Consider the following 18855-nt stretch of genomic DNA (forward strand, 5'->3'; position numbering starts at 1 on the left):
CAACTACATGTTCAAAAACGATGATTCATTCAAAGAGAGACGAAATGAAAAACGCTGTTGAAATCATTTTAACTTTGAGCGCCACATTAGAAAGCTCAGCTGACCAGTAATGTGTCGATGCTAAGACAGAGATTTGGCTTTCCTTGGACATGACAACCTATTTTCACAAATATATATGACTCGCTAGTAATCGCACATGCTCAGTTAATCTCTCTCTCTCTCATTCGCTGTCTGTTTAGGTTTGTTAATTGCAAAACTACAGAGCCTCTGTACAAATCAGAATGGCACACATTATGTTATCATTACTAACTTATTTAATATTCAGTACACATGCACTAAGTGTAAAATGAGAACGGCATGACCCTATGAAAAAAGAAAACACGCATAAATCGTGGTTGCTGCGGTTCTTGCATTCCTCTGCGGTTTGCTAATCAATAGTGTGGTATTGCAATATTGTGGTTATCGCACCAGCCCTAGTGTGGACACCATATTTCTTAAAATTTAGAATGATTTTTAAAATGACATGACTAGAGATCCTAGATGTTCTTTGGTTGAATGGGCCTTTAAACAGGAGGTCTTCAAAACAATTATATATTATTGGGCTCTATGAGCAGTGGTATTTTCTCATTTCCCTTCCCTTTTTTTCTGGCCTTCAGAAATGGGCTTTAATACAGCTCTTGATAATTGTTTAAGCTTGAGAAGGGGGTCTTTGAAAAAAATGTCAGGGAGAGGTTTCTGCTGGGGTAGACTCAGCATGCTAACGCAGGCTCTGCTGGTGACATGCCCACTCAGGCTCATAAATCCCCCCTCATCTCCTCTGGGATAGCACACAGCAATGTCATTCTATCAGAGGATCAACTGGCTTTCATAAAATGGGATTAGCTGAAGATGTGCAATGCCCTCGCTGAGAGGGAGCAGGTCCTACATAGCAAACATCTGAACTCCCACGTTGGACATTTATTTGGTTTGGTTGAACTTTTGGGTAAAGGTGAGACAGGACATAGAGAATATGCTAAAATGTTACAGGATTGTGAAGCCAAAAGTTGCTGTTGCTGGATTTGCTGTCGATTGTAACTTCATGTCCCACCTGACAGCAGCAAAGGATCTTTCTCCATCGATTTCTTCACATGGTCAGACTCTCCAGTCAAAGAGCTCTCATCTATTTTGAGGTCATTGCCCTGGATGAGAACGCCATCAGCAGGCAGGAGGTCACCTGATGAAGAAAGTATCCCATCACAATAATGTACATTACCGTCAGCAGTTTTTGAATTTTTTTCAAGGTGACTATACAGGAAAAGGTAATAATTACTCAACACCAGTAAAATGCAAGACTGGTAGAGTTACATTTTTTAAATGCTACACTCATACTCATGATTTTCCCTCTAAGAAGGAAATGAAAGTTCTCTGCAAATTTATTTCAGCTTACCGTATTTAATTTGTGCAATGTCCCCTACGACAATCTCGGCCACAGGGATCGGAATGACTTGCCCTCCCCGAACCACCGTAAACTTCTGCTCTTGTTCAATGCGGCTCTGTAAGCCACGGAACTGCTTCTCTTTGCTCCAGTCATTGAAGGCCGTCACGAGCACCACACAAACAACAGACAGGAGGATAGCTGCTCCTTCTATCCACCCAGCCTCAGCTTCTCCTTCATCCTCTACTCCACCCGCTGCCTTCCCGCAATCTACAAACACAAACAAAAAATAAAACTCGGCTCAGAACAACCTGAAATTGAAATCATGAACTATAAATAGAACTATAAAAAAAAATAGGTTACTCACTTCTATTTTCTGAATCCGGAGGTTTATAAAAAGAAAGGCCTAAAGAAACTATTGCTGCCACTTCCAAAATAATCAATGTTACATCTTGTAATGCTTCCCATACTAACTGAAGAAAGGTTTTTGGCTTTTTCGGAGGTATAAAGTTCTGTCCAAATGCTACTTTTCTTTTTTCAATATCTGCAGGCTGCCCACTTAATCCTGGAAGAAAAAGAGTAAGAAAAAATAATTAATTCAAGTAAACACTGAACACAGCTCTTAAATAGCAGCAGACGATGAGTTTCTATTAGAGTCAGGATTATTAAGGAAGAAAGGACCTGTGGGTCAACAACAGTAGCTTTTATAGATAAGAGACTTTCTGAATAAGATCAAAAGGTCACAGAGAAGCAACATGAATAAAATCAGGGATTTATCTCCACAACTATAAAAATTAATTTTGTTTAGGCAAATATTTCAAAAATTGGATCAAATGGAACAGAAAATGGTTGACTTCTTTAGAATGTATATTATTTATCATTCACATCTGTTTACATTGTTGTTCAAACATTTGTGGTTGGTAAGATTTTTCAAATGTTTCTAAAGGAAATCACACACCAAGGCGGCGTTTATTTGATCAAAAATACCATAAAACATTAATTTGGTTCAAAATAGATTGTAAAACTGAAATTTGTAACATTTACTGACATTTTTGCTCAAATTTCCAAAAAAAAAAAAAAAAAAAAAAAAAAAAAAAAAAAAAAAATAGAATTTCATTATTTTTTTTCTATTATATTACTCTTTATGAAATTCTTTAACCGTCTGCACTCTTACAACTACACATATACAGTAACAGTCATGTGTCTACAGTTGTCTGATAGAACTAGTAACCATTTTAACCATGTCTGTCCATGTCCAGGCTAAAATCCTACTTTGTGTGTAATTACAGCTTACACAGTTTTGTATTTAATCGATTAGGAGCTATTAGCACAGCTAATCCATTAATACTGCCACTACAGCAGTTAAGCGTGTGGGATTTTGACACAAGATCATGAGAATTTCCTGGGTCTGCAAACTTTGACTTAATCCAGGCCTAATAAGAAACACCAAAAACTGACAGGACAAAAACAAATGCTGGATACATTGTACGCAATCATTCTCAGGAACCATTCAAATGCACTGGATTAACAGCAGTCCTCTGGTTTGCTCATTTGAATAACTCTCTATATTCAAAGAAGGTATTCAAAGAAGTCATGGTGTGTCCATTCAGATGCATGCGTGTTTATGCATCTAGTGGCTGGGTGTCAGAATGAATGTGTACATGTGACTGAACTGGATGGTTTGCCTGCCAGACCAGAGAGCAGCCTGGTCAGCAGAGCCTATTGTCATGACAACATCCTCCACATTACTCAGCAAAGCTATAGAGCTGCTCAGCTCCATTGAGCTGAAGGTTTCACTGCATATTAACACTCAGTGTCTCAAAAGCTCCTTTCTGCTCCTGGATTACTCTGCTTTTGACTGCACACAACAAAATACATTTTTGTCTGGACAAAAAGCTACTTACATTGCATTCAAGGCAATGTATATGGGCATTCCTGTATCTCAAACAGCAGAGCACTAGGAACTCCAATGTCATGGGTTTGATACCCAGGGAGTGCAATGCATGAAGTGATAAAATGTACACCTTGAATGCAAGTCGATTTGGATAAAAGCATCTTCCAAATGCATTAAATGAGAGCGATTCATAAAACTCAACTTTGCTGCTAGTTCTATGTTCTACCAACACCTTTTGAAACTGTGAATAAACTAAAGATTATTAGACAATGTTTCACAAGAAAATACTATTTCACGTTCATTTCATGTTTAACTCAGTGTACTTCTTTTTAACTATTTCTAGCAATTTGCTATGCAAAATAAAAGTAAATTCTACACCAAATTGCTTATAGAAAAAATTATAAAGCTAGATTTGCAGATTCATCATGCCTTACTGTTGCTTAAATATTTATCTAACTCTATTGGCTTCTATTCTAGGGGACATTTATAGAATAACCTGAAATTTGAATGATCTTTGTGATGGTAATAAAAAATAAACTTTTGTTAGCTGCATTCACACTTTAAACTTGAGGTGACGAGCTTTAAATAGCAATTTAGATTATGACTTGAACTATCACTTCTGCAACGACATGTACACAGACCCTGAATGATCAGTAGGCAAATCTTTAGGTGTTGCAGTCATCAGGTCAAAATCGGTTATTAAGGAGGCAAAGCCAACAATGAATCAAACTAAATTCAAATTCTGTTTGCTTGTACTGATGTAAAAGGTACTTCTCAATGAAAGAACAGCAGCTAACTGCTGAAAACTTCTTCCGGATTCAACGCCAGAGCATTAAATCCAGGCTTGTGTAGTGTGGAAATTGAGGCTGAGGATTATATTCTGTGTCCCTGCTTGGAGAGTGGGCTGAGCAGCAGATGAGTCAGGTTTTACGCCTCTGTCAAAAATGCATTTATGCTGCAATACACATCTCAATTCCACTCTCACTCCAGATCATGCACACACATACTCAGAAACATCACTGAGGGGAAGATTAAACTCAACAGAAGAGGAAAAAAAAAACCTAAGACCAGCCAAACATGGGCATTTAGCCAATTATTCATTTGCATGCTACTTCACTGAGAGCAGAAGTACCATTGTGATTGCTGGAAAGTGCTAATGTGTTTTAGGTTGTAAACCTCAATCTAGTGTTAGTGCTAGTTGCTGCAAAGGTTTTTGCAGTTTCCCAAAAGAGACCAAATCATCTGACGTCAATTTGTTCTTTCACCTAAGACTTTAAAAGCTACAAAAACAGGGGCCTCTATTGAAAAGAAAATGTTTTTTACTAATCTCTAATGCGTTAATCCATAAAAGAAAGAGAGCGCATTACTAACAGAGCATCTGATAAATATTTAACAAGCTAGACAAGGCAAGAGAAAACATTACATAATAAATAACTATGCTCATCAATCCATTCAATATACAAACAACATGTACAAAGCCACAGCTGATAATTTGCTACCACACGAACACAACGTTCCACTTAGCTCAGATTATTTAGCATGCTGGTTAAATTTTAGTTGCAATATTTAATTTTTTACTAAGATCTCATTCACAAATACATATAGTAAGTGCTTAAGAGACAGAAGGATATTACTGACAGGTGCAGCCACATTTAAAGGTGAAGTGTGTAATTTCTGTGCCTCTAGACCAGACGTGCCACAGAGAACTACTGTTCTATACAATGCAGTTTCAAACTTGAAATATTGTTTGAGCTAATGTTGTAGTGTCGTTCTGAGCCTCAAGAGTTCACGCTTTTCATACAAATCAACCTACAAATGAAGCTGAGGCAGAAGAAAGCACTAGAAAACCCACACTTTACCTTTAACACACTTATGTGTCAGAGCCCTGGTCATACGTAGTACAAGTACTGGATGAAGCTTGTTGCTGGTTGTATACCTTACAAACATCTCCTCCCACCTGATTTAAGAAGTTTAGTCTTTTCTGAGACATCCTTTGAAATATTTCTATTAAACCATTTAGCCAATCTGAATTTAACACTCATTTTCGACTCTTAACGCCCCAGGAATGTTTGTCCTCAGGGCCCACGAGAGGATGGGTCATGTAAACTAGTAGCACTTTCAATTAAAAATCCCATCAGTTAAAACAAATCTTGAGGGCTCGCCTTTAATTTGCAATAGACATCCCTCGTGTCCACACATGCAAATTGTGTAATACAACAGATTCGAGGAACCGGCCAGCATAAATACAGACTCAAAAGATTCACTCAAATAAAACGAGAAGAATGGCACGATTTAAAGTGAACCCAAAAGAGCTGTAAAAAGTAACTAGTTAAATTCGAAAGAGTAGAAAGATTAGTGGTGGCTTTGCTACGAAATTGAGAAATGGCCTACTTACTAATTAGAAATCCCTTTTCAATTGTCAAAGCTCTTGTAATCTTGAATGACTGCTTAATTTCCTATAGCAAAGCTGAGTGATCTGATTAAGCTGTAAAACGTGTCATAACAGCAGGGCTGAAGCGGAGGGAACAGGGCACAGCTAAACTGGTGGATCGCTGTGGGGCGCCAGTCTCAGTTAGACGTGTGTCGCGCAGCAAGAATGGCTAAGCGACAGGGCCCTCTATCAGTCTGGCCACTGAATAGAATATCTAGGGGGAAAATTCTTAGACTATTCTTCTATGACCAATGCACAATTCACACGGTATACAAAGCTCGGGCACAGCATGGGCCAAGTTTCAGACAGTCTATTCAGGAAACAATACACACATTTTTAGGAGTCATATCGATGTTATCAGTGTGACCCCATTATTTGAGCTGTGAACTGACGCTATAGTTTCCATTGACACCATGACAAAGGTATAGCTCTGGATTGCAGACAGCACAGTAAGCTTTGGTTTCAATCACTCAGTATTTCATCGCCTGCTAATAAAAGTCAGACCTTGTGAGGGCAGGACGGGGCAGGTGACACTACATATAAGCATCCAAACATGCTGTACATATCAGACATGTTAAATTACCTTATTATTAAGACTGAAAGATTGATTTTGGTGCTCTGCCAAACAAATTATTCATGATGCCAAGTGTCAAATATGTTTAAGTCCTAGGAGCAACATTATCGCTAAAGCAATCAACACTATTATTATTGTTCATACAGAAATATTTTGTGGTACGGGCATGAATGATACCTCAAATGCGATTACTTTTCTAAGCAACTGGACTATAAAATGGGCAAAAATAGTACATAGATTTAGAGTGAAAGAGCAACCTGAGCCCTGTCTACCAGAATATCACAAATTTGGAATAGTAACCAACCAGAACATCCTAGCAAGCACCCTTTTTCACATTTTCTTTCAAAGCAAAACTAATTAAGGGTCAAGACACTAATACTGGAGAGGGCATGTCCCTTAGGAGCTCTCCATCAGGAATGATTGCTACATTTTGACTTTCAAATACCAAAAACGCATTAGTGCTGATCAAGCCTGCATGTTAAATAGATAAGTGAAGTATTCTCATGGAAACACTGGCCAGAAGCCCCCAGCAGACACAATGAAATATTGGTCTGCAGCCCTTGTGTGTTCACCTACAAGAGAATTGCATCTCAAAGAGCCTGTAGAGAACTGCTATGGACATGGTGCCGTTTTAATCTGGGATCAAACTGAAAATCCCATCCCCCAAGAGTTCAATCAAGGTCAAGCCAGCGATTAAACCTAATGTCTACAGAGAGGTAATAAACCAATGGAGCTGCAGCTGTGGGCTGCCCACCGACTCTGCACTTTTCTATATCTTACCCTAAAGACTATATAACTGCTCACACACCCCTTCTGATGAAAGAAAGCAAAAGAAAGTGTGAAATAGCAAACAGAGACAGTGGGAGAGCAAACAGGGCTGTAACAACCAAATAAACAATTAAAAAAAAAACAATGACAAGAATCAATTTCAATTGATGTGACACAAAGAATGTGTGTCAATGATGCCACTTTGGACTTTTAACTCGGAGGAACAAGTTCATGGACCAAAACTGTCCAAGAATGGAAGGATTTGATATTAAATGGTAATATCAGCATCCCCTAAAAATTCATACTTATTAATTGCTTCTGGTGTTTAATATGTGCATGCTGTTATATTGCAGATGTATTACTGGTAAATGTTATAAATTCAAAGTTAATTGAGTGCATACTAACAGCAGATGTTATGTTACTTAAAATAGTTCACAGAGTGCATATTTGTGATTTACATACAAATTTAAACGGTTGTTAGTTGCAGCCCTAGAGACAAATAAAGAGATGGACAATAAAGTGCGAGTACAAAAAGATGGACAAAGAGAAAGTGTCTAATAAAGGCTGTAACATCCCTGCTGGTTCCACAGACTATAAGATGGGACGGTAAACGCATTTTTGCTTGATATTTTAAGGACTTTTTTTTTTCAATTGTCAAACACACCGACAATGCACAGTCTATATTTAGGATATTCTCCATGAAGTCTAACCAGTTAGTAAGGAAAACAGATCTATGTCTCAATTAGGGTTGTAACGGTATGAGATTTTCACGGTATGATAATAGTCTCAGAAAATATCACGTTTTCACAGTACGTATACATCAAACAATAATTCTTAGCAGTAACAATGACTCTTAAAAGAATAAGAACAAGTTATTTGAGTAAACAAATCCTTTATTACAACAAAATTGAAACCATTTTAATGAAAGTATTGAAGTCTCCCTTCTGAAAAAAAAAAATCATTTCATTTTAAAGAACAATTAAAAAATATACACCTTATGTATATCTGTATCACTCTTTAACATTTTAATTAATGTTTTAAAATGTTATCAAATAATTTTTGGCCAATTTCTGCACAACAGAGGTATACTAAGTTAAAACATGGACAAACATGATATTCCTTAAAAATAATTTTAAATTCATTATTATAAAGAATATTATTATTGTACAATGCTAATATTTTTCATATTTCAAGTTAAATCGAACTTATTTTTATTTTGATGGGTTGTAACAGACCTTTGAGTTTCAGAGTGTTTTTCGCAAATAAAACTAGGAAATGTTTATTTAAGTTTTCTCTCAGAGCAGCTCTGTTGATGTTCATGTTTATGTAGGCACTGAAAACACCTTTTCACATTTCCGGGTTTCTCAGCAGCGGAAGTCGTCATAGTTGGGTTAACTTGAAGAGTAGTGAATGGGAGAGTAGCCCAAATATATTTTTTGCATTCCCATTTGCTCAAATAGCAAAAGAAAAACTCCACGATAGTGTTTTCATGACTTTCAATAAAGAAAAAAAAAAAAAAATGGAGAGAGACTGATAACGGCAGTCAGAAGAGAGAATGATATCAAATTTACCATCCCTCCCATAGAAGCATTAGTAACACCCTCAAATTAGTGTTAACTGTTTTTTTTTGTCATTTAACGCAAAGGTAATATATTACAAAGACTAGTGTTATAAATGTACATACATATGTAAATAAAGTACAAATATGACAAACTGTCGAGGATTTACGATGTTGATGACACGTCTTCACAGTTTTGTGATAAGGGTCCATTAGCGTCATACGTACTTCAGTATGTAGTAGATAAAATGGCGCCACTCAGAGACATACAGAAACAAATAGCAGTCTATTTGCGCTTCACAGACACCTATCATATCTACTTTTGATTTATCCATTCATCAGATGTGCGTTTTATGTGACATCCTCATTATACTGTAAATTCCATGTTCATGACTGCACTTGGATTCCCTATGCATCACGGAAATCATACGGCCTTAATGTATAACTTTTTATAAATGCGACATCTTTATCGGCACGGAGGGATAATGTCCGCGAATATGATCAAACATGTTAGATTTATTGCCTGCTTTTGCAGCCACTTTGCGTCCACATTTTTTGCAAAGTGGATCCATCCTCAAGGACAACCCCGCGCTCAACAAACACCCCCCCACAAAGTATTCCCATACTGCGGATTTTAACTGTTTTTGGTGGCATGGAGCTTAGATATAATCTCTGTCTCTGTTATTTTCTCCGCTGTATGTGCGTGTAAGCAGCCAAGTGAATGCAGAATGTACCAGCCGAGCGGAAATAAGTTGCATATGCGCAGGTGAGAAATTATTTGTTTTCATTCCTTCTTTTTTTTTAAACCATAGATATGCAAATGTTGATGGTATGATAACAGAGCACTTTCAAACCGTGATAAACCGTCATACCGGTATATCGTTACAACCCTAGTCTCAATTGTCTGAGATAACACACTGTCCATGTGTTGCCAGAGCAGCAGCAACGGGACAGCAGCAGCGATCATCCAAATAGACTGCAGATGCACTAAAATGCAGCAAGAAGCCATTAAAGTGTAACTGACCAGCTAGTTACTGCTTACAGCTATATGTTTAGAGTGAGACACAACAATGCTGATTAAAACCATCCAAAGAGTCGGTGCTTCCTCCACTTTACCTCCTGGAACTGCATTTCGATTTCTGCAAAGCAAAGCAAGTGCAAGATAATGATTATGTACCATCTACGGGCGATGTTTTCAGTCTGTTGCAAAGTCCATTAACGTCCCCATAAGATTCCTGGATTTTGTGTAATCCTTCAGCCCCTCGCAATTCCATGAGAGAGCGCAGCTCTTTAAGCGAGCAGCCAAACTCTCCATCATGATTGGGCTCGGCCACAGAGTTCTTCACCCCACTGTATGAGTTGTTAGCCATGTCTCCTGGCTACACCGTGTCTCAGCAAGGGTGGAAAAATAGCGTCCCAAAACGAGAGCTATATCCTCAGGAGACCAATGCCAGTAGTTCCCATAAACAACTGACGTCCTTCAGAGGAGGAGGAGGATGCCCGACTGCAGGTGGCAGGACTGGGATAATTCACAAGCCATTCCCCTCAGCCTGTGGCATTGCTTTCATTGTGAACGAAACCTCACACAATCAGCCCAAGGAGACCTACAAAAAAAAGAAAGGAATGCTTTATTAATAATAATAAAAAAAATAATGTTATTATTGCTGAATGTGTATTTACAAATGCAAAACCCAAATGTACACAGATATGCATATTGACTCAAATAAAACATCAACAGACACCTTAAGTTTAGAAAACTCTCCATCGGGCCTGGAAATGGTAAGAACAAACTCACTGGCTGAGTTTCAAGGTGACATGCTACCCACTTTTACAGGCAGAACTATGTGGGCTTTTTTGAGAAGTAGCGTGGGAACTGACCTGCCATCTTAACTGTGTGAGAGACTAAAAAGCCTTTTTCCCAACATTATATGTGGCTTTTTCAAGTAACATGAAAATGCTTTGAATCTGGAAACTTATGGAATAGAACACAACTGAAAGGAGAATATTAAGTGTAATATAGATTTCACTTCCAAAATGGCATTATTATTAATAACTGTAGCACCAGTCTCTAAAATGTAAGGTTAAATTCAGGTTTATTGGGCAATTTTTCCCAGTCATCTCAATAAGAAAAAGTGTCCCAAGGTCATAAGTTTGATTCCCAGGGAAAGTATAAAATGATCAACAGTATATTGAATGCAATTCAAATTGTTTTGGATAAAAGTATCTGCCAAATGTTCAAATTCAATGACTACACTTGAAGTGACACTTTAAATGACAGTGTAAATACGCCCCATGAGACCTTGGACTGCATGGACAAAGTTCATCTATGATGTTCCATATTTTCATGTACACAAACAGAAGAGAAAGTTCCATATCAATACCATGCCCTCAAACCAAATAACATACTATCAGACTTCACAGTTCCTTTGGGACTATTTCAATAACTACAAGGGCTGACAGTATGTTCATTATCCTTGGCTTTATCAGTAAGATTTCATTATAATATAAATCTAATCAAGGAATGTACCGACCAGATCAGCAGCAGGGATGATCTGAACAGGTTTAAGAAGGACAAGAGAGGTCAAAAGCATGAGTTTGTGAAAATTCAAACTGTGAAAATGAGAATATGGTGTTGTTAAGAAAGCTTTCTCTCTGTAAGTAGAAGTAAAAAGTGTAACCCTCCAGGACTGATTTACTTGCGGCAGTACATGCAGAGCGTGAAACAGCATGCTGCTCTGTAAAAGGCTACCAGCTGGGCAATCAACTTCTCCAACAGCCAATGTCATGAACATTGCAGACAAATTAAGAGAAAAACCTTCAGTTAAAACTACTCTCTCAGGTGCAGACACTCTGGAATTTACCTTTTTATGAAGTTCCGACAAAAAGATTTTCCTGCACAACCAAAAATAAATACCACAAAAGACTTTATTTGCCAATGCTAATGATGTCCCAAGTACTTCAAAGTCAACAAGCTCAGTTTTCTCTTTTATTAAAAGTGGAAGTGAAAAGGGAAACACCCAACAGCTTCACACTGCAGCAGCTAACTGTGCTCTTCCCTCTTGAAGAAAAAAATGGTCCTAAAATGTGTCTGGTTTAAAGCAGAACATCCTGAAATGACCGTCATCTCAAGCAGCCGTGGTACGCATTTTATTGTCATGGTTCATTTTGACAGTTCAGAAAGAGATGAGACTGTAAATAACAGAATGCATGCAAGTTTCAAGCAAGATAACCTCTGTCCTGCACAGTCGAGCTTATTTTCTCCAAGTTATCATCTATGAGTGACTGCTCGACCACGATGAGGGAAGTGCCCAATCTTTGCAGTGCCGTGACAGTTTCAGGTTCCAGAGCTAGTCACATGTCACAACAGTGGAAAATCATTGTGATTGGATCTTCAAACTAACAGCTTCCACAGTATGGTTGAGCAACAGTAATGTTAACCCTTGCCATACAAAGCTAGAGGTCAGTTTTGGACCAGCGCCTGTGGATTGCACCCACCTGCCTTCAGACTAATAATTTAAGCATCACATCATATACTTATATGATCTTTCATACAAAGAAGCAGGCATTTATCGTAGTGTGTAATTTCATGCATTTTGCCACCATTCAATCCTCCCTAAAAACTATACATTTATATAAGCACCTGTGAATAAATAGGCAGGTTCACATGTGGTCTGAGAGCTCCTCTATGACAGAATGCAATGCATTGGAAAGCAGTAGAAGTGCAGCTGCAAGAAAACCTCAAGAAAAAACCCTTTCGGTCTTTGTTGGCAATTGGAGACCCTATACTGTACAAGCCAACTTCATGCTAGTCAAGGACAGTGATTCAAGGGATCCCTCTGCAGCGGAGCTGTTGGTAATGGGGTATTTTTAGCAGCCTCCGACTGCCCACTCCCCATCCCCCTCGCTGGCTGTTGCTGAAATGGGTCAGGCCATTTCTATGTGGAGGGTACAATGCAGAGACGCCCCGCCTTACTCATGCTACATGGCTCAGTGCACTTAAGGCCACTTCACACCACCGACTGGGCACTTCTACTATACCCTCAGACACTGATCCTGCCAACTCACAGCAGCCGTCCAGCCGCCCACTCAACCATACAAAGCACAACTCCTCAAGAAGAACCTGAATGACACCTCCAAAAAAAGCCCATTAAACAACATGTATCCTTCATGCTGAAAAATAACACCTCATATTCCTAGGAACTTTTGATTTCTGTGATGCAAAAAACACAGAATCCAGTCATAAAAATGAAATTCACGGTATGACACCGAATTTCACAGAATTTTTGGATGAGTAAATGAAAAGTAGAGCTGTACACTCAAATCATGACATGGACTAGTGTCTTGCTGCATCCAAAATTGCATACTAGTCTACTATATAGTAAAGCAAAAACATAGTAGTATTATGTACAAATTCACGGTATTCATATATTCATAAAACAGTAGGCAAAAGGTCTCTGGATGGCCTACTGTTTCCAGTGAGATTCTGAATTGTGCATCCAATGGACACTTTATTATCCCTTGAGGCCACAGGAAAGGATTTGTGAATGGAAGTGATGCTGGTAGGTCACATGACACTGACAACATGTCAAATATAGTAGGTTCAAATTTCAATTAATGCTACCATATTCAAACTATATATAGAACATACTTTTTTTAACAGTCGCTAATTACTTACACAATTTCAGACGCAGCCTCTGTGAATATTAACCGACAAAAAGGCTGCTATTTAAATATGAATCCAAAAAATTTTACATTTTATTGTTTCCATTTAAAAAATTATCAACTTTTTATCACTTGAATTGATTAGATATATATACACACACACACACTTTTTGGTTATTAAAAACTTATTAAACAATCAAAGCAATTTAGAAAAGTTAAAACTAAAAACACAGAACTTGGGGAAAAAAACAGATTTCATAGGGCCCTAATTATTCCTTCTGCTTTGTTAGATGAGCACAGTGGGAACAGTATTACATTCAAACAGCTACGTACTTAAAAGCTCAATGCTTTCATGTTCTCACCAGGACCTAAAACAGCATATCTAAAGAAGTGATTTTCAAAAACGGGAACCTTTAATTTGATTGTTATGGTTGCCATTCACAGCACAAAAGCCAGCCATTTGCTCCGACCCCTGCCTCCATGTCTGACACTGCACAGTAAATCAGGGATGACTCGAACCATTACACGTGATGGGATAATGGGCACGATGAGGCTTCAGAATTTATATTTGCTTAACTCATTGAATGTCACTTTGTGAATGGATGTGTGCATGACTGACATGACTAAAGGTTCTGTTTCTGTCCAATCACAAACTGTTTTATATTTAGATGCACACTTTTTAAAGACAGCGCCTGTAAGCCGCAGTCAAATGGTACTGCTCACACATTCCTTTGCAGCGAAATAGGATTTCACTGCTTTTACAGAGCATCAAATGGATTGCATCAAAACAAATAATAAATCTGATTGCAAATAGAATTTTAATGAGAACAGAGCCTGAACAGCAATCCTTCATCTACTTGGAGGTGGTAATTTACCCCAGTCATTTGAGGTCAGAGAAAATAACTATGTGTACACTGTTCTTATTTACAGACCTCATTTAGATTGCAAACAGAAAATACATTTGCCCCTAAGATACCTATTTTATCTCTTTCATCGACGACTGATTAAGGCATAAAAGCATGATGCTATACAGTAATTAAATTACAACATTATTCAAATGTACTTAATAGCAAAGCACTCTATTTTTAGTTGTTTATAATAGCTTATGAGGGGTTGAATGTCACCTCAGATTAATGTGAGACCAAAGCAGTGCCCTCTTACATAAACAATACTAGAGAGAGGGGCTAAGTTACCATCTTTCCATTCCAGTCGGCATGGAAAACATTCACATTTACTTAATTAAAATAATATAACCTTACAGCCTGTACTACATGCACTGTACCAAAGCATGTACACTTTGTTTGACCAAACCATAGTTAAAACATTACTGGAGGGACAGATATTGTCCTTAATTAAATAATTTGTTTTTTCACGGTGTAAAATTTAAACAAAACATATGCTAAAGACCAGCACAAAATCTCACATGTGCAAATGCATCTTACAAAATAATAATGCATTATTTTGCATTATATTAAATTATATTAATATAGGGTCAGGATAGTTAACTAAAACTAAAACCATAAAAAACTATTAACTGAAATAAAATTAAATATAAACCTTAATTTAATTATTTAAATTTCTAATTTGTCATTTAGTTTAACTTCTTGTATCAAAATAACTAAGGAAATAAATATCATTCAAATTTTTAAATAAAAAAACCCCCGAAAAACTCAACAAAATTAAAATTTAAATGAAAAATATAAAAACTAGCCAAATTCAAAATATTAATAAAAACATCTCAATCTCAATGATACTAAAATAACATGGGATATATAATATATAACACTAAAATAATATATAGGCTACTAAATTCTAAGCATGACAAGACTAATCGCAATCATCATTTGAATGCAAGCTTCTTCTCACAGTGCCTTTAAATAACAATTCTACTATAAAGCTCAAGAAAACTCAATATTTTATTGCATACTAATATCTAGGTCAAAATTTTTTATTAATTCAACAGATATACAACTAGGCCATGCCTGTGCGTATAACAGTCCAAAGGCCTCTGATGCTCACTTGTGTCAAAGGTTAGTTTATTTATTGTTGGGGTAAATCATTAAAAAAAAATTTACTTAAGTAAAATCACATTTCCATCCTGCAATAAGAAAACACTTGTCCCTTTTAACAGACAGTTTGACCCTCAGCAGTTACAATGATGTACTGTATTGCAACAAAACACATGGTATTTACTCCAAATTTGTCTTGGAGAAATTTTCTCAGGAATTGTTTTTGCAATGACAACATATGTTCCTCACAAACACATTTAAATCTCAATAAACCCCCTGAGGCTACACCTGTCAAAGGTCAGTGTACATCTAAAGCATTCTGTGAAGATAAAAAAAAGTGCACTTACAAATACACCCTTACGAATTGATTTAAATAAAGCTGAATATACACTGCAGAGTCAAGGTCAAATACAGCATTGCTGTCATACAGCGAGGTATTATCAGGAGCTATAAAAGCTAAGGCAAAAGAAGCAACAGAGCAGCGAATGATGTACGCCAAGGAGCAACAGACCTGACACGCTATTTAAACGCACACCGGGGTCTATCTAGAAATTCTAGGTGCCATATTCAATCTCAACACATTAGGCAGACAGTAGATAAAATAAGTCAGCCGATTAGGCTGGGTACATTGTGTTTTGCACATCTGCTCCTTCAAATACGATGCTAGCAGATTTGACGAGTCGCACAGCGCTTGTTCCAGTCCCCACGCCGAGTCACACATGACAGGAGGAATTAGGACCGTACACTACAACTGTTGACACGAACGCGACAAGCTTAAAGAGACAGTTCACCCAGAATTAAATAAAATCATTTAATCACCCTAATGTTGTTACACACCTTACTTTCTACGCAAAATATCGACGTTACGCAGGGCAGTCAGTAACGTACAGTTAAAGTGAATGGCGGTTGCGGCTGTCACTCTGACTAACATCTCTTAGCAAGAAAGTCACGCGGGTTTGGAACAACAGTGGTGAGTAAACGATGACAAAAGTCGTTGTAAAATACGCATCGCAATGCGATAAGTGAACAAGCAGGTAATGGTTAGAAACGCAAGTTGACAGCTGAAGCGTCCTCACATTTGGCTTTAGCCTGCTAACGTTAGCGGTCTCAACTTAAATAAACATGTCAAAAAAGGGTGTAACGTTACTGTTTAGTCTTGATAATGACACCAGATCAACATCTTACCTGATCCGACTGAAGCGGTCTCCAACTTTCCAAGGCGACTCAAACACTCATTTTTAGGTAAAACCCTAAAAATAACTTAACATTACCCAGCTAATGTCACAAGTCACCGACAGTTAAACTGACAGAGACGGTCGCTTAGCGGAACAAGCTCGTTTGACAGCATTTCATAAGAGCGAACTGTCAATAAACGCCAAAACGTTCATGTAAGATAATAAACGGTCTCTTCGAGTCCGAGAAAATCATAAAGACACTGGGTTAGTTTCACTGGAGCTAACGCTTTTATCGCGAAGACCAAACGAATGACAGTCAACGGATCTGTAACAGTCACAGCGCGAGCCTTTTATTCAGCGGCTTTCAAAAAACTGACGGCCGTTAAAATAACATTAGGGTCACCCTGTCTAGAATAACATGTCAAACACCACACACAGAAAATGCTCCTTTTATATATTTTAAATGACGTTTAACCTCCAACGCATATTTATTATTTTATTAAATCATTGGTTTATTATAAAATAATGTTATTTTATTAGTAGTATTTCTAAAATATTCACTGTCGCGTGATCGTAGATGTAGAAACGCGGCGCGCGCACACATTTCACAAGCTTCATAAGTCAAAAGCAACTTTCCAGCGTGCTCTACACATCATCCCTGCATCTCAACACGGCGCGATACATTAAAACCCCATTGATTTTCCACACACCCCCCCTCCCCTGCAGTGACAATAGGCAGGTGTGGGTTAAAAATGCACAGCAGCCTGGTTGTCTTCTTGCCCCTTTCTCTGCCTGCTACCAACTAGCAGGAGTTGCCTAGCCAATTTGGCTAGCTGATAATAACGCAAGCTAACGGTCAGCGCGGTGAATATAGACAATCAGCGGAGAGGAAGCATAAAATCGGTGCATTTGAAACGCGGCAGTAACACGAGCACGCATGCGAAAAAATGGAGAAATTACACTCACAATGCTCACCGAACGGTGCCTCACAGATCCCCCTCACTCCCTCGGTCTCCCTCAGACTCACTCTGCCGTCTATCTAGCTCTTCCAATCTGCAGAGAAATCCCTCCCACAGCCGCGCGTCGCTCGAGACATGTGACGCGCGTCAGGAGGAGGGCCGTTGACATGCAGGAGGATCCTCATTGGCTGAGACGAGATGTCAATCACGCTAGGCGCACCCTCTGCCCAGCGTCCGCGCGCATTAACATAATTTATAAAGATGTTTCTGAGCGCGGTTGTGTGTAAAATGATTTGTTCGGCGTCGTGGTTTATTTTAACTTTATTAATTGACACGCTTCGGCGCGAGCCGGCGTTGTACGCCCCGCCCACAGCCACAGACGAGTCTTCCCCGGCGGCTAATTAAACCTGACGTCACTTTTTCCATGACGTCGCCCGTTCTCTCGTCGATTCTGGCGTTGTGTTTGATTCGCAGTGTGTAGAAACCGAGAACGATCTCTGATCTGAACCGGATTACTGCATTCTGCAGCGCTTTCCCAAGAATATGAATTAAACATTTGTCAGCTGGTTAACATGTTACTATTGGTTATTTGAATCAGGTTGAGGCTCATTCCTTCTTTGAAATAGATAACCAGACAGATTGTGGAAAATATTGTGCAATCCTCTGTTCTTTCTTTCTCAAGCTAATGGAGTGAACTTGCATCACCGGTATTTTTCTCAATGCATTTCAATCAAACTTGTGTCCACTGAAGCACTTAGTTTAGCAGCCAGTCTGGCATCTTCCTTTAAAAAATACAGTAGTACAAGCCCGGAGCATTTCGTTTTGTGAACCTTTGTTATATGCCAAGTCCTCATGTCAGGGACTACCTGTACTAACAGAGGCGAATGAATATCCTTAGTTAGGGAACAAAAAATGTATTTTAAAGATTTGATGCCTAAAAATGTTTTACATGTTTCTGTGGTATTTATCATTTTGCATGAGACACCACAGCTTCCTTTAATCATGATATAGATGGCATATCCTGTTCCTGAGGTGGAGTGCTGCAAGTCTTGCATTGTAACAGACTAATCTAACCTATTACAAATGTAATGAAATAGTACTGATTATAAGATACTTCATTTTTAAATAGCACTCTAATCTGACTACAATACATGTGAATGCTCTGACTATTAAATGTGAAAGGATTCAGGCTATAGACAAGAAAAACATACACCAAAATTAGCAAACAAGTTCTTCAAACATGTCTACTGGAAATGATATTGAAACCAATTATTCATAAAGACACAATGTTACCAGAAAACTGGTTTTCTCGCACGTGACATTTAAGATTTGCTGAGAAGTCCCCTAGTACTTGTGGTTTCTCTCTTCACAGCTTCATTTTTGACATGGTAACCATTGTTGTTATTTGTTG

General features: G+C 38.1%; 1 protein-coding gene across 5 annotated transcripts in view; it reads right to left on the reverse strand.

The window, feature by feature from the left end:
- The window catches only part of atp2b1a (ATPase plasma membrane Ca2+ transporting 1a), a 32267-nt gene extending 14671 nt beyond the window's left edge, over positions 1-17596 (reverse strand). For 3 of the 5 annotated variants that reach the window (XM_042722779.1, XM_042722776.1, XM_042722780.1), the window contains exons 1-5: positions 17452-17596; positions 9817-10243; positions 1782-1979; positions 1427-1684; positions 1088-1213 (exon numbers count right to left, since the gene is read on the reverse strand). In XM_042722779.1, the coding sequence (XP_042578713.1) occupies positions 1088-1213; positions 1427-1684; positions 1782-1979; positions 9817-10009 (775 nt within the window). In that variant the 5' untranslated portion in view covers positions 10010-10243; positions 17452-17596. Of the gene's footprint in view, positions 1-1087; positions 1214-1426; positions 1685-1781; positions 1980-9816; positions 10244-16495; positions 16809-17451 lie in introns of those variants that run through there. The other 2 variants (XM_042722777.1, XM_042722778.1) reach the window with 2 other exon arrangements.
- Between the last annotated feature and the right edge of the window lie 1259 nt (positions 17597-18855).

Source organism: Cyprinus carpio, chromosome B4 (genome assembly GCF_018340385.1).
Source record: "Cyprinus carpio isolate SPL01 chromosome B4, ASM1834038v1, whole genome shotgun sequence".
NCBI classification, from domain to species: domain Eukaryota; kingdom Metazoa; phylum Chordata; class Actinopteri; order Cypriniformes; family Cyprinidae; genus Cyprinus; species Cyprinus carpio.